This window comes from Xenopus laevis, chromosome 6L, assembly GCF_017654675.1.
Source record: "Xenopus laevis strain J_2021 chromosome 6L, Xenopus_laevis_v10.1, whole genome shotgun sequence".
NCBI classification, from domain to species: Eukaryota; Metazoa; Chordata; class Amphibia; order Anura; family Pipidae; genus Xenopus; species Xenopus laevis.
In genome coordinates, this window is record NC_054381.1 from 134,758,863 (window position 1) to 134,782,351 (window position 23,489).

Genomic DNA, 23,489 nt, shown 5'->3' on the forward strand with positions numbered 1-23,489 from the left:
GCAACCACAGCCCTTTAGCAGGGAAGATTTGTGTCTCCAAAGATGCCCCAGTAGCTCCTCATCTTCATTTCTGCTGATTCACTGCACATGCTCTGTGCTGCTGTCACTTAGTGAGCTTAGGGACCCACTCACAATATACAGTACACATAGAATATGTGTCACAATATGAAGCTGTTTAGTAATTAAGACAGATAATTACTACCTGGCAGCACATAAACCAGTGCAACTAGCATCAGAATTTAATAATCTGCCCTGTAGCATCAGTTTATATTACAGACCAACCTCATTTTCTGCTGGATAATTAGTGACGACCCCTAAGCTTAGCTTCTCAACAGCTGCTCAGAGCCCACTGAGCATGTGAGTGTCACAGACACTTTCCAAGATGGTGACCCCCTGTGACAAGTTTGAAGTCCTGGATCATTGCTGCTATTGACAAGCTGACACTTTAGACTGGTACAATAAGTGCAGTATATAAAATATGCCATTTTCGCCATATTAACGTGCAGGGTTTAGTTCTCCTTTAATAACACTTGTTTTCTGAGGGCTTCCCTCATGTGTCATATATATAAACTCCGATGAATTCTCTCTAAGGTTTAGTGCCCCTACTGCTATGCTCCCTAAAACTGCACAGATATTGCAAGCATGTTTTGTTAAGTGCAGCCCCACGGGACGTTAACTAGCAGGTTCCGCTGCAGTCTCTCGTGAGTAGTACCATGGAGTCCTAAGGGAGGAACTCAGCGCTATGTTGCTAGGGCCACTGAGAGCTCAATGGAGAAGCCAAGGTGACTGGCAAGGGATTTTATCTTTCCGTAAGATGGTAATTTGAAGACAAGATCAGCGATCATCTTGGCGTGGTATAGTAAATAGCATATCAATTTATGCTTAGTGTAGCTTTTAATATGTTTGAGTGGTGCATCCTATGAGTGAACTGAACGCACAGAATGTTCCTCCCTCCATATTACTTAATATTGGTGACACCAAGGTGTTTTCTAATTGTAGTATGGCTTGTATGGTATAAGTGTGCTATTGTATGTATGTGTATGTCACTATTGCCCTGCAACTGCTGTGCTGTTTTCTTCTATACACAAGAGATTACCTCAAGCACTGTATGCAACTGTGTATCTTTACTTTAGTTCTCATAATATATAGGCAACACAGTGATAACATTTATTGGTTTTATATATATATAGACAAATACAAGAGTCCTCTGCACTCAACCCATTTTGTGCATACTGCTACTGAAAAACGCCTTACCCTTTAAACAACACAGGGATTGTTTGTCCATATATTACAATATATTTAAGCTGGCCAACTACGTCAAAGTCATCCCATATCTGGCCAGTCCTTTGCTCAATTTTATCTGATTCATTAAGAATTCTATTGCTTCATTATACATTTTACAAAGGGACTAAGTTTTACCTGCAACTTACTTGCTGCTTTCAAAGTAAAACTCCCAAACTTGGCTGCCCTTTGGGTTGAGTGCAGAGGACTCTTGTTTTTGTCTATATATTTATCTATTACCAAATTGAGCACAGCACCAAGAGTGATTTGATCTACATACAAAGATGAGCCAGTGCGGACATTTATGATGATATACCAAGACAGTTTTTCACTTATAAAATAAGTGTTCATGGGACTCGGTATGGATGATCAGACACTCAAGAGACAAGGGGCCTCATTTAGCGCTAGAACTCTGAGAGTTACAAAATTGTGCTGTATAGGCAAGTGGTAAAACTGGGGACCCTGCTTTGTAAAAGTGCAGTGCAGTGCAGTAAAGTGCAGCCATTTTAGGAGTGCAGAGAGCTGTACTGAAAAGTGCAAAACTCACAGCACTTTGTAGTTGTTGTTTTTGTACCTTGCTCTATGTAACATAAACGAGGCTTAGACATGTAGTCTGTAATATAAAACATATAGCAATTAAATTCTAGTAGATACACAAAGGTAAGTCTGCTAAATTCCCGTTTTAGAAAATATTTTAACGTTTTCATCTTGTCTCCCCATGCAGACACATTAGATAGGATGGAGCTTATATATATATATATATATATATATATATATATATATATATATATATATATATATATATACATATATTAGGTCATTACACCACCTCCCAGTCCAGCATCACAGCTGCATAATCAGTGTGTCTCAATGTCCTTAAAGGGCATGTAAAGTCTAAAATAGAATAAGGCTAGAAATGCTGTATTTTGTATTCTAAATATCAACATGAACTTACTGCACCACAAGCCTAATCAAACGAATAATTTATGCTTTCAAAGTTGGCTACAGGGGGTCACCATCTTGTAACTACGATTGGACTTTCCTATCTCCCGACCCGCCACTAACCATTCAGATCAAAGTCTTACCAGTCAGATTAGTTAAAGAACAGATCAGCAATGTTCTGCCCCTGACAGCAATCGTACGATATCTATATCCAACCAAAGCTGGTGACAGTCTCCCACTGAAAATCGTAAGATCGGCAATACATGCAGAGATATTATCGGCAGCTGACAGAAATTTTCTAACCTGTCCGATCAACCAAACGACCAATCTCCGCCGGACGAAAAATGTCGGGACTCTCCACACACGGTTCGGAAATCGTACGAATCCTCAATTCGTACGATCAGATCTTTGTGTCTATGGCCAGCTTAAGACTGTGCACATGCTCAGTGTGGTCTGGGCTGCTTAGGGATTGTCATAAACAAAGCTGCTTGAGTTCTGCATGGCTGGGAAGTAAGGTGAGGACTCCCCCTGCTGTTCATAAGTATGATTGTTTCCCTGCTCAGCAGTTAGGGACCGTCTGACAATTCCTATCCACAGCAGTAAATGAAGGGAGAATTTCACTGCATACAGTTAGGTTTCTTATAAAAACAGTACACATTTTTTAATTAAAGTATATTGGAGATAGGTTTCTTTTTCAATAAAGAAAGTAAAAATGGGATTTAATTTTTTTGCCTTTACATGCCCTTTAATATATTGATAATGGGTTGAGTGCAGAGGATCTCTTGTATTTGTCGGTGTGGCACCCATGGGTGAAGGGCTTAGTATGCAGGTGCCCATTCCTATAAAAAAGTGGATTATGAAAGCAGCATGCTGAGATTGACAGGTCACCGGTGCTTCAAATTCTATATTCCTTATGGAACACATGGAGCTTTGTGTTGTAAAAAGCGGCGTGTTAATCCTGATAAACTGACACAAATAGAAAATAGAAAGTAATTGGAAAAAATCTTTATTTCTGGTGAACAATCTGAACTGAAAAAAGTGTTTGAAGGTGAACAACCCTTTTAAATTTTTTGTGTGCATTGATAGCCATTTGCTCTACTCTGTTCTGTTGAAGGAGCCTCAGTATAAGTGTAGCTGTATATGTCTGCTAGAACTGTAGTTCCATATGATATCCCCAAATATTCCTGCTCTAGCACCACTAGTTTCTTTGTTTGTCCACACAAGCTCCATAATCACTGGACAAGCATCACATGTGCAAATAGTTGTCACCCGCATTTATACCAACACCTACCCAGCTGGCACAGCAAAATCATTTAAAGTTTCAGACTAACACTGAATTTTTCATGGGAGATTTGTAAGACTAAAGTACCCACTCTGGATAGCTCAGAAAGAAGGGGTCGAGTCTGTCAGGAGTGTCTGGATCAGTCCAATTGTTAGTGAATTACAGGGATCACTCATGCTGGGAATATCATGCCTGGTAAATGACACTGCTCTGAGTCAATTATTGGCTGTATTATGATGTCTGGAGCCTTTAGGACTGCAATAATCTTATATAAGTAATATTCAAATCTGCATTTTTCACAATTATTCATTCTTTCAGACAGGTCTTGTTACCCAATATAAGTATTTCATGTAAATATGTCCTTGTTTTAGTGTGGGGACTAATGTTTGGTGAATAAATACTTAGTAAAGCAGGGAGCAGGAAATTATATTCCCTTTATCACTTTAATAGCTGACACTTTCAATGCAGAAAACCTTTATGGATTGCACCCACTGACCTTTAGCAGCGCTCACAGGCATGTTAATATTACCTGTTTTTAGAGCAAATATTAAACTTTAAAAAGTCTGACAGGCCCTTCCACAGACCTTACTCAGCATGAAAGGCACTATACAGGTATGAGATCCATTATGCAAAGGCTTGTGTTCTAGGGTTTTCTCTAACAAGCGATCTTTGGGTAATGTGGAGCTCAATTCCTTAAAGCTAGTAACACTATTCAAACATTAAAGGGCATCTGTCACTTGAATCTTTTTCCACCACCAGAGGTGCGGGCTAATATTTAAAAAAAAAAAAAACAACAACAAAGGCTGTTCTATTAGTCTGCACTGATGGGGAAAACAATTTTATGTGACAGGTGCCCTTTAAAAACCTAAAAGCCATTTTATGAACAACACGGACATATTCTAGCCTACTGAAAGTGGCTGTTCTCCTTTAAATTCATTTTTAGTATGATGTTATTCTGAGTGTTATTCTGAGATAATTTACAATTGGTTTTCATTTATATTTTTGACTTATTTGGCTTTTTATTCAGCAGCTCTCCAGTTTGCAATTTCAGCAATCTGGTTGCTAGGCCCCAAATGACTCTAGCAACCAAGCATGCATGAGAGACTGGAATATAAATAGAAGAAGGCCTGCATAGAAAGATAACTAATAAAAAGAGTCAGAAGAAAAATGCAAAAACTCTATAAAAAAAAAAAAGGAAAAATGAAGGACAAATGAAAAGTTGCTTAGAATTAGCCATTCTATAACATATTGAAAGTTAACTTAAAGGTGAGCTATCCCTCTATCTATAAAGTATAAAAATTCAATGGTAACGTCTAAACAGGAGATCTTATGGGAAGAGTATATTCCTTTGATTATGAAAATGTTACATAGACATCTCTGAGTCTGGCCTACATACAGTTAAAGTGCCCCTAAACTAAAACAACATTGATACAACACAACTAATACATTGATATTTAAAGGGGTGGTTCACCTTTGAAATAATTTTTAGTATGATGTTTTGTGTTTTTTGAGTTATTTGGCTTTTTATTCAGCTGCTCTCTATTTTGCAATTTCAGCAATCTGGTTGCTAAGGTTCAAATTACCCTAGCAACCATGCACTGATTTGAATAAGAGACTGGAATATGAATAGGAGAGGCCTGAATATAAAGATGAGTAATAAAAAGTAGCAATAACAATAGATTTGTAGTCTTACAGAGCATTTGTTTTTTTAGAAGGGGTCAGCGATACCCATTTGAAAGCTGCAAAGAGTCAGAAGAAAAAGGCAAATGATTATAAAACTATAAAAAACATAAATAATCAAAACCAATTGAAGAGTTGCTTAGAATCGAACATTCTACAACATACTAAAAGTTACCTTACAGGAGAAGAAAACCTAGTCGGCGCAAAAACCCTCCCTCCTCCCCCCTGGCCTACCCGTCCCGCTGGGCAAATGCCCCTATTTTGTTACTTACCCTTCTGCGCAGGTCCAGTCTACGGAGTTCACAGACGCCATCTTCTTCCACGCGATCTTCTTCCTGCTTTGACCGGCACATGCGCAGTAGGAGCATTTTGCCGGTACGATCTTCATCAGAAAACTTCGTGACTTTTGGCACATGCTCAGTAGATCCGTACCGGTGAAATGCTCCTACTGCGCATGCGCCAAAACGCTGGTCAAACCTTTGCCCAGCGGGAGAGGTAGGCCAGGGGGGAGGAGGGAGGGTGGACAACACACGGGAGGGGGGGAGGATTTTTGCGCCAACTGGGTTTCCTTCTCCTTTAAAGGTGAACCACCCCTTTAATTTGTTCCTAATGCTTTTTATCATGTAGATCTTTATTCCTGTTTCTATTTTATGTTCAGTTCATCATTTTCTTTTGTGTGACACAATAACTGGTTGCAGTACCGACTGAAATGTTAAGCTCCTTTAAAACTGATGCAGAGTTTTTTGGTTTTTTGAGCGAGGGTTAATTAATATAATACCTGGTGGCTATATCTAGAGGACTATAGGATTGTGGAACAGAGTAACTAAATTAAAGGAACTAAAGGAGAATTAAAGGATTAGTCACTGAAGGGTGCCAATTAGTTAGACCACCCCTGGTGATGATTAATCGCTAACCTTAGAGCTTAGACCATAGGCCAGTGCTCCTCTTTTATGAAATATGCACTGGCCGTGCTGCCGCCTTGCTTCTTGTCTTTGCAAGGTATAGGATCCGTTATCGGGAAACCCATTATCCAGAAAGCTCTGAATTACGGAAAGTCCATCTCCCATAGACTCTATTTGATCCAAATTATCCAAATTTTTAAAAAGTATTTCCTTCTGTAATAATAAAACAGTAGCTTGTACTTGAACCTAACTAAGATTTAATTAATCCTTATTGGAAGCAAAACCAGCCTATTGAGTTTATTTAATGTTTATATAATTTTCTAGTAGACTTAAGGTATGAAGATTCAAATTACAGGAAGATCCTTTATCCAGAAAACTCCAGGTCCTGCGCATTCTGGATAACACGTCCCATACCTGTACTCACTGCTGCTCTTGGTCGAGTGCATGCGCGATAGATCTTGTAATTATCCAAAGCCTTGACATGAGAGAGAGAGAGAGAGAGAGAGAGAGAGAGAGAGAGAGAGAGAGAGAGAGAGAGAGAGAGAGAGAGAGATATTCGACCGTCAAAGTAAAATCCTTCGACCTTGAATATCGAAGTCAAAGGATTTTGCGCTATTCCTGCGATCGAACGATTAGATCCTTCGAATCGAACAATTCGAGGATATTCCTTCGATCAGGAAATTGTTAGGAAGCCTATGGGGACCTTCCCCATAGTCTAACATTGACCTCGGTAGGTTTTATGGTCGAATAGTTGAACGATTTTTAGTTCGAATGGTTCAATTCGAAGTCGAAGGTCGTAGTCGAAGGTCGAAGTAGCCCATTCGATGGTCGAAGTAGCCCATTCGATGGTCAAAGTAGCCATATTCGACCATTCGAAATTCGAACTTTTTTTCCTCTATTCCTTCACTCGAACTTAGTAAATGGGCCCCCTAGTAAGGAATCAACAGGTCTGAGCTTCTTCTGGCTACATGTTTGCAGACATTCAACTTACATGGCGTGATAAATTTATTCCATTTAGAACAAATGGACGGATTCACTAATGGTCAATATTTGCCCTTTTTTAAAGACAGAATTTTAACATTTCTTTAAAATGGTGAAATGCTGACCAGCTAGCTAAGTAAAAGATGCAGTTGTTATTGGCCCATATTTCCGGGGCTAATAATGTATGATTTAATATTAGCACAGCTCTGCAATATAAAACAAGAGATACCTTCATTGCTTGTGAGTATGTGAGTGTGTGCAATAAATAATGGCTAATAAATCTAATATAAAACCAGCTCTAAATTCAATTTTGTTTTTTGCTGTTAATAGCACCTAAAAAGGTTCTTAAACATAATAATTAAAGTGAGTCCTTCCCAAGTCATTAAAGGTTTGTTCACCTTTAAATTAACTTTTAGTATGATATAGCGATATTGAGACAATTTACAATTGCTTTTCATTTTTTTATTATTTCTGTTTTTTTGAGTTATTTAGTTCTTTAATAAGTTTGTAATTTCAGCAATCGGGTTGCTATGGTCCACTTTACCCTAGCAACCATGCACTGATTTTAACGAGAGACTGGAATATGAATAAGAGAGGCCTGAATAGAAAGTAGCAATAATAATACATTTGTATTGTATTGTTGAAAGCTGGAAAAATTCAGAAGCAGAAGGCAAAGAAACCATGAAGGCCAATTGAAAAATTGTTTAGCCATTCTATAACATACTAAAAGTTAACTTAAACGTGAATCACCCCTTTATGGCAGTCTGCCCAGGTAATAGCTCTAAACCATCTCTACTGCCACCTAGTGCCATAGCACATGAGCTCTTACCCATTTATCACAGAGCTCAGTATACATTCATGTAATGGACCCAATTAAAGGAATAAATTGTCTGCACAGTGATAGCAATGTACACAATTTTTCCTGTATCTTCTCTGAACTGCTCAGCCACATTCATGTTCACTAACAAGTATCCTTTAATCTGTTGCCGACGGAGATGACAGACGATGTTTTTTCATGCAGTATTTTTCTTACCTTTTAAACAGCGCATCTGTGATTTTGTATTTTTCCCCCACTGTGCTGTCAGACTGTCTTTCAGCTATAATTATAATGCTAAAGGTTTCTGTAGGATGCAGTCGTTTATTTCTATGTCTGGGGTTGGAATGATGCTGAATCGCTCCTTAGTCTTTGAGTATAATGTCATGCTTGGCAGATGGTGGCTCATTATTGCGATTACTAAAATATCTCTATATATAGAATATGTTTTGACGTACAGAAAGGATCCACAGTGAAACAGGAGTAAATAAATTATGCATCAAACGTAAGCCACAAGGAGGAAAAATAACATAGGATTTACGTGTGGGGTGTGTGTGTGTGGTGTGCTAGGTAACTGCAGTGTTGCATTACATGTGTGTGTGTGTGTGTGTGTGTGCTAGGTAACTGCAGTGTTGCATTACGTGTGTGTGTGCGTGTGTGTGTGCTAGGTAACTGCAGTGTTGCATTACATGGTTGGTCTGGTTATTACAAGAGTAACATTACATTACATGTAACCGCTCCTCCAGTGCCATCCTGTTCCACCCATCTTCTTAAATAGACTGGCTGATATATGCTGTGGAACCAGTATAGCTTACTTGGCCAGTGTTGCCGTATCTCTGATACATGTCATTAATCCTGGAGCAGTCAAGCTCAGTGCAGATTGAAAGAAGCCTCGATCATCAGCTGCTCTGTGAGTATACGGCACATGATGAACTGTCTTTTTATAGCAAGATGATTTGCTGCACTATCATTTGGTACTAGGGTTATTTCTCTGAGGCTGAGAATAGACGGTATATTTAATTCATCCAAGTCTTTGTACCAATGGGAACAGCTGGAATGTCACTGGGTAATGGTGTGGAGAGCCTGGGGCATAGTATAGTAGTAGTATGAGAGCCAACTATAACACTGTCATGCTCATTCAAAATTATAATTGCAGTAATTTAGGTATTTTGTTACACTTTTATTTATGTTCTTTCTTTTTTATTTCAATGCTATATATATATATATATATATATATATATATATATATATATATATATATATATAAAGCATGTGTCTTTCTTGCCAGTTGCTGTATTCTCAACCATATTTACTGGAAGGCTCAACCATATTTACTGTATCTGCTTCCATGAATGTATGTATGTAAAGTAGTGCTTTGTTATCATACTGTACACACATCTCTTGATCAATATCAGTTTCCACCTTGTTTACCTTTAAGCTGTGCATGCAACGACCTTGAAGTCCATTACCCAATTATTTAACTGCACATGAGTTTATAATCTATATAGGGATATTGACATATTTTAACTTATCCTGTCCATAACCACTCGGAATCATAATGAATAAACAAAGGAAGGAACTATATTCTTTATAAAGTCTTCAGAGATAGGATTGAGATAGGAACCAAATACAAAAGAAAAAGATAAAAAAGGTTGGTGGAGATACAAGTCACAGGGATTGACATTTATTCCCTGTTTGCTATAACTGCAGTAAAGCACTGCGTATCTTGACAGCGCTATATAAATAAATGATGATGATGACGACGATGACATTCAATGTTTGACATATGCACATTGCCAGGTATATATTTCTGCATTACACTTCATACAACAGAACATTTACACAGTGAAAAGTCATACTTATTCAATTTCTCAGGTAGGATCAGCACCTGGTTGCACGGCTTCCACCCATCCTGTCCAAACCAGGTCAAACTTATTTGGTGTATCTCTTTGTAAATACAGTAACCGTGCCAGTGTAATATGTTCCTGTAAAAGGTTTTTCCACATCTGTACAGTGGGAGAGTCTCCCGATAACCACTTAAGTGCTATGCATATGCGTGCCAGGAATAGCGCTTCCCTCAGGGATATTAACACATAATGAGACTTAGTGAGATATGTAAGAATACCTAGCAGGCACACCTTTGGGTTCACAGGAATTCTTATCTCAGTTATATGGGTAAGTTCTTCACATCCTTTCGCCCAAAACGAAGCCACCACTGTGCAGCTCCACATCAAGTGAAGAAAATCGGCCCCTGGCAAATTACATTTGGGACAGTAGTCATCTGGTCTTATATTTGCCCTGTGCATACTTATATTTTACCCCAGCTGATTCCCACCTTCCTCTAAAATTACCTGGTATACCTTTCTTGTTTCTCTTTAACACAGAGTAGAGCCATGATAAGGGATGATTTCTGCAGAAGCTAGTGAGATATTCCAACATATTTTCCAGTGGTAATTTAGTTATAACAACCGGGGTAGTGACCATTGTGCCTTAGCGGCCTGTTTAAGTTGTTAATATTGTAACCAGGCTGTAACCACCACACCAAAATCAGTCTCAATCTGCTCGGGGGTTTTAAAAACACCATCCACATATAGATCTTCAATGACCTGAACCACCTGTGGTTGCCAAAATAACTGCAAATCCGCATTCTGGAAATGAGGGGTCCCCTCATCTTCCCACAACGGAGTGTTTGGGGAAATTCCTTGGTAGTGAATAAGTTTCAGTGCCACCTCCCACATCCTAAAAAGTGTTCTTATCAATGGAAGGGGGCATTTGAAGTTCTGTATATGTTCTAAAAAAATTAGCGGCGGTACCGCCTTACTACCCCAACACTTACTAATTACCGCCTTACTACCCCAACACTTACTAATTACCGCCTTACTACCCCAACACTTACTAATTACCACCTTACTACCCCAACACTTACTAATTACCGCCTTACTACCCCAACACTTACCACAAAAGAAGAATCAGTTGTGTCTCGTTTAGAACATGGCAGGAAATGCAGGAAATGCTGCAATGGTGACGCTAAGTAGTAAGATCTCCAATCTGGGAGGGCTCAAATGATCTTTTTGCCGCAGCTTCTGTATGTATTTGTAAATTCCTGCAGGCTCGGAAGTTGTAAAACTGAGTACGCCAGTCTGCTACGCTTGCCTGCCCATACAAATGTTTTAGTGTCAGAATCTAGCCGTGTAAATACCTGTTTTGGTATGTAGACTGGGGAATTTACAAATACATACAGAAGCTGCGGCAAAAAGATCATTTTACAAATAGCCACTTTACCCGGTGGTGTTAAGGGGAGGGAGCTCCATGCCTTCATTTGACTAGATATTTTAGTAAGTATAGGGTTCAAGTTATCTTGCAAGTAATTACGGTGGTATTTGGTAAAGGATATTCCTAAATACTGAAGTCGGGTGACCCATTGCAGGGGTTGACCAGGTAATTGATAGCGAGGGGCTTCATGATCCAAAGGAAATATATAGGATTTACCCCAGTTTATAAGCAAACCCGAAAATTTCCAGAACGAATTAACCGTATGGAGGAGTCTATCTAAGGATTCTGCCGGATCTTCCTCTCACATATGCCTTCATCGCATCCCATTCACTAGAGTCTGTTGCTGTGCTCATTAAATACCCAATATTCATCAATTGCTTGGGGGAGTCCCTCAGACACATCTGGGAGCTTCAACCAGTAGGGCTGCATCCTCCATTGTCTATTGCCACGCGCTGATGTGGAGACCGTAAGAGAAATTGTGAGTGGTCTGAGATCCCACGAGGCATAATGTGTATATGCTGTATCGTTGGTAGCAAATCTGTAGATAGTGTGTAGATGTGTATTGTTTTAAAGTAGGGTGCCTAGCCCTCCATGCATCTACCAGTCCCAATGCTGTTAGGCATTGTTGAAACCTATGGGACGGTCTAGTAACTATCTGAGCATTGGGGGTAAATTTATCCAGTTGTACATCCTGAATGGAGTTGAAATCTCCCATGCAAATTATAGGCAAACGGAGGAACAAAGATATTGGGGAAAGACACTCAGTCAGCATGGTCATTGTGAAGGGAGGAGGAAAATATACCCCAACAATCAAAAATTCCCTCTCATCAATTCTAGCATGCACATATATAAACTTGCCCCTTGGGTCTGTTTTGATGTTAACGGTTGGAACGCGAGTCCCCTTCTGACTAATATAGTTAATAGTGCCCAACCACAGTGGCCTAAGAAAAGGGGTCTTATCAGGCGTCATATGGGTCTCTTGCAATATGATAATATCATGTGGGTGTTTTTTTAGAAAATTGAAAACTAAGGATCGTTTGAGTTTATCCCGCAGTCCTCTCACGTTCCAATTTATCAATCTCAATCCCTCACAAGCCATTGTATAAACCAGTAAAGACTACGCAGAATATCAACTTGTACCCTCAGACAGAATGCTCCGGGCCTCTGCAGAATTACCACCAGTTTTTGCATATATAGTAAGTAATCTCTCACCTAAACCTAAAAAACATTACCCCCCACCCTGCTTTCAACCCGTAACCCCAACCTGGGTTCAGCTTATTTGGATCCCTAACCGTCAAAAAACCTAAAAAAAAAGGAAAAAAGCCATAACAATAGTACACTGTGGGGGAGCCAAAAAAGGCTCAAATGTGGACAGCTAGCCTTTGCTAGTCACCTATAACTTATCCGCGTCCCAAGGCGAATCCACTACTGGATACAAGTGCCCATACGATGCAAAATTCGTTATTTTCAACTAAGCCAAAAGTAAGGCCAAAACAGATATAGAAAAACAAGAGCCTCTAACAGAAGAGTGGGGTAACCTGCATATACTGTCCAAATACCGATTAGGTTCAGGTCTACCCCGTCTGAATAGGTTCTGCACCATTCTGTCGACGAGTAGATGGGGTGGACTCCAACCAATCCACTGCTTGGTGCGGGGAGGGAAAAAAAAGGATTTTCCAGCATGGACCACTCGAAGTTTAGCTGGAAAAAGCATAGCATATTGAATATTCAGCTGTCGCAGCCTCCTCTTCACCTCCATAGATTGTAACTGTTGTTTCCTCACCTCCATCGAAAAATCCGGATACAGTGAGACAGTAGTATTTTGTAAACAAAGCTCTTTGGTGCGTGCCTCTCTGAGTGCTGTGTCACAATCTCGATAGTTTAACAGACGTGCAATCACCGGTCTGGGCTCTGCGCCTGGTGGTAATGGCCGTGCTGGAACCCGATGCGCATGCTCTCCTAGGAACATGGTGGAGAAGGCTTTCTCCCCGATCTGTGTTAGCAGGAACTGTTCTACAAAAGCTTCCGTCACAGTACCCTCAGCTCCCTCTGGCACTCCCACCAGTCGTATATTGTTGTGGCGTAGGCGATTTTCGAGGTCGTCTGTCTTAATCTCTAATGCCGGTATGTGCCTAGCAGCCTCTGTGGCTCCTTTTCCCAGTGGCCCACAGATGTCCTCCAACTCCCCAATCCTGCGTTCTGCCTCACTGGTACGGTCTCTCAATTTAGAAATATCCTGTTTCACCGTGGCAAACTCCGTTTTAAGACCGTCTATTTTGTCAACCAGCATCGCATTATGTTGTTTCATAATATGCACAATTTCCAGCAGGGAAGGTTCCGCAGTGTTATCCGGGCCTACTGCTATGGCCGGTGAGGGAGGGGAGGGCGGTGGACTGTCGGGTGGGAGGTCTGTCTCATCCGCAGTAAGACTGCTGAGGGCAGAATTAATCGGGTTGTGTGCAAAAACTTCCAAACGTTTGGCTGCTGAAGCGCTTACGTCTGCTTTCTTAACACTGACCTTGACTGTGGAAGGTGAGTTCTCCGGTATGGGGCCGCCACCATCTTGGCCATGTGCGGAGTCCTTACGATCAGACCTTTTCACAACATTTGCTGAGGCTTTAAGCGCAGAATTCCTCCTCATAGTGGCAGAATAAGTTCACCTGTGTCTGGTACTAGCTCCACTTCAAATTTCGTACCTTAAGGTGCACTTTAAAACAGGATAAGTTCAGGATCGTTGTAGGAGCTACGGGACGCACGTCCTCTCACAAGCTCATGCAGGCCACGCCCCCAGATAGGATTGAGTTTAGAATATGAAACATGGTATTTCAAAGTTGTCTGAATGCAAGTGATTTATCTATATACAGATGTTCTGGCAATAAAGATACTTTGGCTGAAACAAGTCATGTGGTTTGGAAACTTGGCATAACATTCTTCTGTCTGATAATGAAATGGTTCTCAGCACTGTACATTCTTTATTGATTATTGAAGATGTAACTCAGCATAGGTAATGATTATATCCCTTGATGTCAGCACTTTATGGTGCCTTTAATCATTGGGACAAGGTCACGCTGATCAGTTGTATTTGAATTTTTCAATAGTAAGGCTACATACATACAAAGGAGCAGCTCATTGCCTGTCATGCCCCAATTTATCGCTCCAGATTAGCACATTAATATTCAACCATCACTTCTTAATCCTTCAAAGTTTTACTTATAAATGGAAACTCCCAGTCTCCTTCCTTCCTGGTTGCGCCATTGATGTTAAAACTTCCTGCTCAAATGACTTCCCTGCTTATGCAACGAGGAATAAGTATTTCAGTGTCCTTACTGGCACTATGTACCTGTTTCTTTATGAAATATATCATACCAATGTAGATACCTATAGGTCTTGATTTAAAAAGAAACCCATATGTAGAAACAAAGTTGTGGGAACCAAGCCCCTGCTAATTATTTTATTTTTTGGATGTAATAGAATGTGTAGAAAGCACATCCCCAGGAACAAGGGCAGGTCCAATTCAAGCTGCTGCCATATTAATTACCATTATTCAAGGTATCCACCAGCTGCTGACATTGCAAAAGGGCCATATACCATAACTGAATGTTTGGCTATGAAATATATAAGGGCTCTATGGGCATGCACATTGTTTTTTTCTGTTGCATATTCTGGGACTATGTGTCTAAGCCAGGTACTCACCTCTACACATGACAAAAGAGCTGCCGATTATGGAAACCTTGATATTGAAACTAGTGAGCCAAGCTTATGTAAGCAATGGACATTGCACTGGCATGCCAAAAATGAAGTGTACTGTGTGAACCAGAACTTGGCATAATAGATAACTTCCCAAAAATATACATGTATGCAATCCCTGGGATAAAATGGATAAGTTCTGCTGGTAGCATCTTTTGGTCTCCTAAATAATTTCTTATAAATTCATACTTATAAAAATGTAATTTTTTTAATAAGAACACTAAGGGGTTATTTATCAAAGGTCGAGTTTTAGAGGTTTGTGAGATTTTTTTTTATACCTCGAATGAACTCCCAACTCGAATTCAAGCTATTTCCTGGTTTGGGTTATAATAAATCTCAAAATTCGTGTTTTGAAAAAAAAACTAGAAAAATTCGAGGTTTTTTTCAATCTGATAAATTGATTTTTGACCAAAATAATAACCTTGAAAATTTGAATTTTCATGGAAAACACAATTCGATCCTTAATAATTCTGCCCCTAAATGTTTGTGAGCATACATGAGATTAGATCAGATGGCTATGCATGTACCAACACACAATAGCTATGGAATTCATGGGATCTCCAGAACATGAGCATCACTTACTGGGCAATTTACACCGGTGCAAGCTTTATCAGAATATACAGTCATATGGAAAATACCGACATCCAGAATCCAGACACTCATCAAAGGTTATAGGAGGCGTCTAGAGGCTCTAGAGGTTGCATTTGCAAAAGGAGGCTCACCTTTTATGTCTGTATATACAAACAGGCTCTAAAACAGTGATGGGCAACATGCAAGCGTCTCACTTGAAAATGGCCACAGATCTTTTATCATATAACCAAATATTATTTTGCTCACCTTTTTGAACACCGTATATTTTGGAAATAGTATATATCCTGTTGTTTTTCTTTTTTATCCCTATACCAAACAAAAAAGGTATAGTTCTCATATGAAATAAAGAAGTATTATTGTCACTAATGCCAGGCAAGATCACTCATCAGCTTTTGAAGCAGATACATTAGACCACAAAATGATAAAAACAAAGCTTATATAACAAATGAAGGTGTGGATCTCAGGGTACCCTCTAGAGCTATTATTTGCACATATCAAATTGTCGACACATTAACTCCTCTGATTCATGCGTATTGTGGATTATTTCAGGGAACTAATAAGGTCTTTGTAACATGAAGTGATTGTAATGATAATAATGGGTATAATAAAGAACAGTCATTGTTCATCTTATTTTGCAGAAAATGAACTGAAATGTTACTTATTAGGAAGCAACAGGAGATATGCATCATAAAATCAGTGCAGATTATTCTATTTTATCCAATTTATAAACCAATAAGTCATTTATAACTGATATATACAAATAAAACCCATGAGATACGTTTTTCTCACTGAATTTAATATGGCCTGATATATGATAACAAAGATAAGCGTGATGGAAAGAGGTTTTATATGTAGGAAAACATATATAGATCATGTGCATAAACAGTTCTATACCTGATCAGTACATAAAAATCATGTACTTTATATGTGGTAGAAGGAGAAGGGACAGTCAGCTATAACACCTACTGCATGTCACAAAAATCAGACATAAAGGACCAAAATACTGTCATTATTTATTGAGTTATGTGTCCACCTGAATATATTGCAAGGTTAATGTGTCATTGTTTTTCTCTTGTATTATTTGCCCTGGCTTCTATAAGGGTGCAAGTGGCTCATCTTAGAAATTGACTTCTGTCTATGCTTCCATTGTCTGTCCAGTTGATTGGTCACAACCTTCTATATCACCACCCCTAGTCGCCTTATTGTGTTATAAATCCATAAGGGGTGGGACTTTACAACTAAGGGACATACTCTGAAGTCATTGACGTCTCTTTACTCATGACATTTTTTGTATAACTTTTAGAATAAAACACAAAATGGGTCTACATTATTCACACCACAAGCATTGTTTGACTCACCACCAATCTCCCATCAATATTCACACGAGAACGGCAAAGTATGATCCTTCCCTGAAGCCTCTGAAGTTCAACTACGATCCCAAAACAGCTAAACGGATTGTTAATGTTGGCCATTGCTTTAATGTGGAGTTTGAGGACACATGTGATCGATCAGGTATGTACAGTAGGTTTCTTATACATTGTTTAGCATGGTTGCCACAATGTCTTGGGGTCATGAGTTTGAATCTGATCTGGGTACTATCTGCAAGGAGCTAACATATTCAGCCCATGGTTGTGTGGGTTTACTGAAGGTACCCCAGGCTCCTCCTACACTCTAAAACTATAATGACAGTTATTTTGCTTTGATTTTGAAATTGACCCTAATGTGTGTGAAATTAAATTGTAAACACCTCTGGGACAGGGACTGATGCATAAACAAACAGGCTGATATAAGAAAGATATAAAATGGCTTGCCCAAAGGAACAAGGAGCTGACTCGGGAGTCTCAAACTTTAGTGATGGGCAAATCTGTGAATTTACGAAAAATTTGTGAAATGCATTGAATGGGCGTCAAAATAATTTTGATGCGTGTCGATTTTGACAATTTTTATACTCGTGACTATTTGCTCCAAATTCATTAAAGCCAAAGGGCGTCCGAATAATTCTGACGCACTACAATTTTGCCGTGAGCGACAATTCTGTCGCCCAATTGGTGACGCGGCAGATTTTTTGCGAAATTCAGCAGTTTTGCAAATTAATTCACTTGTGGCGAAACGCGGAAATTTGTCACGGATTTGTGTCTGTCGCATTTATTAGCCCATCACTATCAAACTGTTATCAGTCCATTTTTCCAGCTAGTGACATAAATCCTCCTTTTGCTACAGTATCACAATACCCATATAAAGGTATGGACATGAGTGCAGGAGCACAGATTCACCCCGTTTCACGGCGCAGATCGAAGGAATCACAAGAGACGTTATTGCTCAATTTTCTTGCGGCTTTATTTGGCACATCTAGTGAGTTTCTAGCAGTGGGTCGGTGAGGAAAACCTACGCGTTTTCGTGCCCTCTTTCCTCTTTACCGTCTCTTGTGATTCCTTCGATCTGCGCTGTGAAACGGGGTGAATCTGTGCGCTGAAGTTGCCTCCTTGGCGAAGTGAGGGGGATCCCGCGAGAGCTGCGACCGAAGGGAGAGACGCTGCATTAACAAGGGTGAGCTCCGATTTAATATCTAGACCTGTTTTTGATGAGTGCAGGAGCAGGCTACCTACTAGTAAACTATCCTTACACTGTTCTCATAAGTTCTTACTTTCTACTTAATATGTAAGCCATTGCATCTAATTGATGGTTAGCCTTTAATGATCTCACACAGTTATGACTAAAGCAAACAGCTCATTAGTTGCTATGGGTTATCAGATGGTGGATATTTTCCCCGATTACTATATCCCCCACCAAAATACCATATCTGTGCAATATACCACTGATATGTCTGGATTTATTGCAGTACTAACCGATGGGCCATTAACTGGGCATTACCGCCTGTGTCAGTTCCACTTTCACTGGGGATCATCTGATAAGGATGGCTCTGAACACAATATTGATGGAAAACTGTATCCTGCTGAGGTGAGGGCCACTTTGTGTGTTTACATTCTATAATATAATACATATATATATATATATATATATATTATATATATATCCTGTATATATATATATATATATATATATATATATATATATATATATATATATATATATATATATATATATATATATTATATTACTAATTAAATTGTAATATGTGCTATATTATGTCCTTCATGTAAGTAACATGTTTGAATGAAGGTTGTTTGAATGAAGGTATGTTTGAATAAAAATGGATCCAAGCACTGCAGCACCCAGTACACTTAGTACCATTACTAGAGACATACAAAGTGAGGGCTGGAGTAATACCAGGATAAATGGCTGCCAAGTGCCAAAGCATTTTATTTCCACATCTACTAGGTCAAAGCCGAACAAAAGGTTTCCAGTATAGAAGCACTTATATTGATAAGAATTAATGTAAAATCATTAAATATTTCCATCTGTAGAGCACAGTGGGCCCCTAAAACTTACAGGACCATTGATAATTCAAGCCCCATAGTTGTTATTTCAATTGTCAGGTTGTACTAGCAATTACTAACACTGTATATTACATTTATCCAGGTTTACTCTGATTTGTGTTTGTTCTGATTTGGCCTTAGCTCTTTCCAAAATGTAATGATATGGTAGGTTCAAACTGCATTGAGCAAAGTATATAGTTATGTGAATGTGTTGCAGGAATTGACTAGTTACAAATACCTGTTTTGTTTTTCTAGCTACACATAGTGCACTGGAATTCCAAAAGTTATGCTACGTTTGCAGAAGCCGCACAGCATCCTGATGGTGTAGCCGTAGTAGGGGTTTTCTTAAAGGTACGGTACTTCACATTGGGCTTATGAAAGCCAATTTGTTATCTAATTCTCATGTGGGAAATGTCATAAAAGTCACTATAATTTTCCCCAGTCCTCATACAGACTGCCATAGTACATAGTACAGTATAGTGGAGTGGTCTTGTTGGTCTCCTACTCTGCTCTGCCTGTCCAACTCTGCCTGTGTGAGCCATACTCTGCCTGCCCAATGCTCCCTGTGTGTGTAATACTCAGCCTGCTCTGCTTGTGGGAGGGGAACCTTGTGGGAGTTTGTTAGCATTTGGAAATGCTTATTAGGAGGTCCTCTAGACGTTTAATGATGTGCTGGGTGTTGCTGTGATATCCACAGGGAAGGAGGAGGCATATGAATATAAGGGTATGTCTTAATATGACAAGTGGTCAACATTGGCTTCCTTTATTGGCTTTCCACCATTTAGGCCATGGAAATTATGTCCCTTGGTATAACAGAAATTGGACAGCACTGTACTAAGGTGCAATACACGCTCAACCACCAACATTGTCCTTCACTGGACACCAGATTGGAAGCAGAGGAGAGGCTGGCCTAGAGTGACATGGTGAAGTACAGTAGAGCTAGAACTTAGGGACTTGGAACAAACATCAGACACAGTCATGAAATTGGTCAAAGACAGACAAGTTTAAATCCTTTGTTGCATTTTGAAAAGCCAGTATGTATTATAAGCGATGATGATGATTATAATTATTTGCTTAGGATGAAACTTTTTGATCCCAAAGACAAGTGATCAACAATTATTTTGACTCTAGGTACATTGTACAGACCGATGTTGAGGGAAAAATTTCATCAGATTTAAAGGCAGGCTAGCTGCCTACTATTTACCAAACTGTTATTGTACTTTTGTTGTATTATTTCTCCTTGCATATAGTGACGCTTGCTTGACATCGGCTGCAGAATTTGTATATATGTATAACCATCATATACACAATGAATGGATTAGTAGGTGTATAACTGACAGAATATATCCATATTTTGGTAGGTGCTACAGTCAAGGAAAGTACTTAACATTTGTACTTGATTTCTTCTTCCAGCTGGGAAACGCAAACCCTTTTCTACAAAGCATTATAGAAAATCTGGATAAAGTTAAAACAAAGGTACATTATTTTTGTCAATATCGCTGACAGCAATATGCCATATGATATGTATCCTGAGTTATTCCTGGATAAAAACATCTCGGATGAGACTTTTAGACACAGTCAAGGTTTTGCTCTTTGTCAAATGAAGCATGTTGGGTAATTAAATCATGCTTTTGTTATCTGTTTAGGGTAAAGCATGTCCATTTACAGAATTTGACCTCGATGGCCTCCTTCCGAAGGATCTTAACTACTGGACTTACATGGGATCGCTGACCACAACACCTTACTTTGAGTGTGTTACATGGATTATTCTTCAGGAGGCCATAAGTGTCAGCTCAGAGCAGGTAGGTCTTATAGGAGAAGGAAAGCTTCCAAGGCAGTTTATTGGCAATAGATTAGGCACAACAGTGCAAGTTAGAACTCTATTTTTATTCTTTAGAATGCGTTGCCATACCCGAGTAAACAGCTCTAGACACTGTCTCTGTTTGTTTAAAAATCAGCTGCCATATTAGCCTGCTTTGACATCACTTCTTGCCTGAGTCTCTCTCTGCTCACTCTTAGCGCTGAGCTCAGATTACAGCAGTGATGGGAGGAGGAGAGGAGCAAACTGAGCATGCTCAAGCCCTGGCCCTGGAGGTTTAAGCTAAAGACAGGAAGTCTGATACAGAAGTCCATGTGTACACAATAGGGAAGAAATGCTTTCTTTCTTTTGACAGAGGACTCAGAGCAGCATTACTTTGAGGGGTTACTGGTTTATTTATATAGACCTTTGTCATAAAGCTTACTTAATTTTAACCTTTCCTTCTCCTTTAAAGTATTTGTAAATGTCTTTGCATTTCATTACAATTCTGCACTGTCAAAATAATTAAAAAAATAAATAAATAAAATGATATACAGGTATGAGACCTGTTATCCACAATGCTCTGGACCTGGGGATTTCCAGATAAGGGGTCTTTCTGTAATTTGGATCTCCATACCTTAAGTCTACTGAAAATCTTTTAAATATTAAATAAACTCAATAGGATTGTTTTGCCTCCACTGAGGATTAGTTATATATTAGAATCGAGTAAAAAGGTACTGTTTTATTATTACGGAGAAAAGGGAAATCATTTTTAAAAATGAAAACAAATTATTGATTATAGTGAAGTCTGTGGGAGATGGCCTTCCCGTAATTCGGAACTTTTTGGATAATGTGTTTCCTGATAACGGACTAGAATTGGAGCAGGGACTTCTAGGAACCAATCTTCCAAGCAGACTTTTCAGTTAAAAAAGTATTTATTTATTGAAGAGCACTGGGACACAGCCTAACGCGTATCCCGTTGATACGAAACGCGTTAGGCTGTGTCCCAGTGCTCTTCAATAAATAAATACTTTTTTAACTGAAAAGTCTGCTTGGAAGATTGGTTCCTAGAAGCCCCTGCTCAATTTCTATATAAGGTTATTCGCTCCCTCAGCGGAAGGTTCAGGGCGGTGCACCTGGACCCCTTCCTTAAACTGGTGAGTGTTTTTCACTTTGCGACCTGAAAAGATTTACTGCATCTACCTATCAGTGTTTATGATTCTAATTCCTGATAACGGATCCTATTCCTGCACTACAAAATGTATGCCCAAAGTAAAAAAGTTTTGTTTTTTTTCACAGCTGGAACAATTTCGCAGGCTACAGCGCACATCTGAAAATGAAAATCCAAGTTTCATTCTGGAAAACCACAGGCCCGTTCAGCCACTTGACCACAGAGTTGTTCTCTCTTCATGTCCCGTAAAACACAAACTTCTTCACACTTTCTGAATCTGATTCAATGGCAATAGGTTTCTCTGAACTTTGCACTTCAGCGTCTTTGACTTTCATCTTTCAGCAGCCTGTGTTCAGTCCATTGTGGGATTAAAGCTTGAATTATCAGATATTTTGCTTTGCTGTATTTTAATACATTTGTGATATCATCTAGCTAGCATAGGTTCAGGTATTAGTACATCCCATCGAAAAAAATAAACTTGTGAGTTTATATTTAAACTTGTGAATTATTTGTAAATGCAGTGAAAGCAATGTGTTTTTATCCCTTTCTTTTCTCTGGGTCTGACTTTTAAAACAATTTAAGAGGTGTCAGGTCTCCTCCGGATATTTTATTTAGCTGCTTGCAACACTGTTTGTGGGGTCAGAGCCAGGAGTGCAGAAAAAGCAAACAGACATATACAGCATTGGACTGGGTATCCTAGGAACCTGGCATGCTTGGCCCAGGTCTACAGCAATTAGATAAAGATACTAGGGATGCACCGAATCCACTATTTTGGATTCGGCCGAACCCCTGAATCCTTTGCGAAAGATTCGGCCGAATGCGAACCGAATCCTAATTTGCATATGCAAATTAGGGGTGGAAAGGGGAAAACATTTTGTTACTTCCTTATTTTGTGACAAAAAGTCACGCAATTTCCCTCCACTCCCCTAATTTGTATATCTAGGATTCGGCCGGGCAGAAGGATTTGGCCAATCCGAATCCTGCTGAAAAAGGCTGAATCCTGAACGAATCTTGGATTCGGTGCATCCCTAATAGATACTGCCAAATGGTCTAGGTTTTTATATAGGCCTAACATGGAAAAAAGGTGGGTAGATGGAAATTGTCCTAGGCTGAGGCCAGGGCCATATTTTAAATATATAGGTCCCTGAGGGCCTTGCCTAGGGCAGCACGGTTTTGGGGGCGGGCTTCGGGGTGCCTATTTTTTTGGGTTTTGGTTTTTTAAAAAAGAAACCCTCCGTAGGAAATCCAGTGACGGAGCTGAGGGGTAGGGGGTAAGAGGAAGACAGAGGCGCGTGATGTCAGTCCGCACAACCTAGGGGCGTGTTTATGTCCAATGCCTAGGGCGGCATCGGACCTAAATACCTGGCTGAGGCCCACAGTGAGATACTTTGGTACCCTGGTAGGTCAATCCAACCCTGAATTTATATTGCCAAGGGTCAATGATATTATCATGCTGAGACTTGTTGGACAAGGACCAAAGTGGTGCTCACCCAAAAGCATTTTCAGACCTCTCCAGTTATATCCAGCTAAAAGAAAAGACAGAACACACTTGAGAAATAAAACATGGAAGATATAGGCGATGTATATTAG

The 23,489-nt window shown here is 39.5% G+C and overlaps 1 protein-coding gene across 2 annotated transcripts; it reads left to right on the forward strand.

Annotated features, from left to right (window-relative positions):
- Window positions 1-512: 512 nt before the first annotated feature.
- Window positions 513-22,396, forward strand: LOC108719319 (carbonic anhydrase 2). Of its 2 annotated transcripts, none has more exons than XM_041566537.1 (7): window positions 513-854; window positions 16,797-17,005; window positions 18,333-18,451; window positions 19,186-19,281; window positions 20,344-20,406; window positions 20,577-20,732; window positions 22,028-22,396. In XM_041566537.1, exons 2-7 carry the CDS (start codon window positions 16,810-16,812, stop codon window positions 22,172-22,174), a joined length of 777 nt encoding a protein of 258 aa, XP_041422471.1. In that variant the 5' UTR covers window positions 513-854; window positions 16,797-16,809; the 3' UTR covers window positions 22,175-22,396. The 2 variants fall into 2 exon arrangements, with proteins under 2 accessions (XP_041422471.1, XP_041422470.1); XM_041566536.1 differs by lacking the exon at window positions 513-854 and adding an exon at window positions 8,191-8,792.
- Window positions 22,397-23,489: the final 1,093 nt, after the last annotated feature.

What these genes read in the sequence shown, in the direction of transcription:
- LOC108719319 (XM_041566537.1), top strand. Translation starts at nt 16,810, where the DNA reads ATGGGTCTACATTATTCACACCACAAGCATTGTTTGACTCACCACCAA. An exon ending in TAGTAGGGGTTTTCTTAAAG is followed by an intron (nt 19,282 to 20,343) that starts GTACGGTACTTC and finishes TTCTTCTTCCAG; the next exon opens with CTGGGAAACGCAAACCCTTT. An exon ending in TGGATAAAGTTAAAACAAAG is followed by an intron (nt 20,407 to 20,576) that starts GTACATTATTTT and finishes TTATCTGTTTAG; the next exon opens with GGTAAAGCATGTCCATTTAC.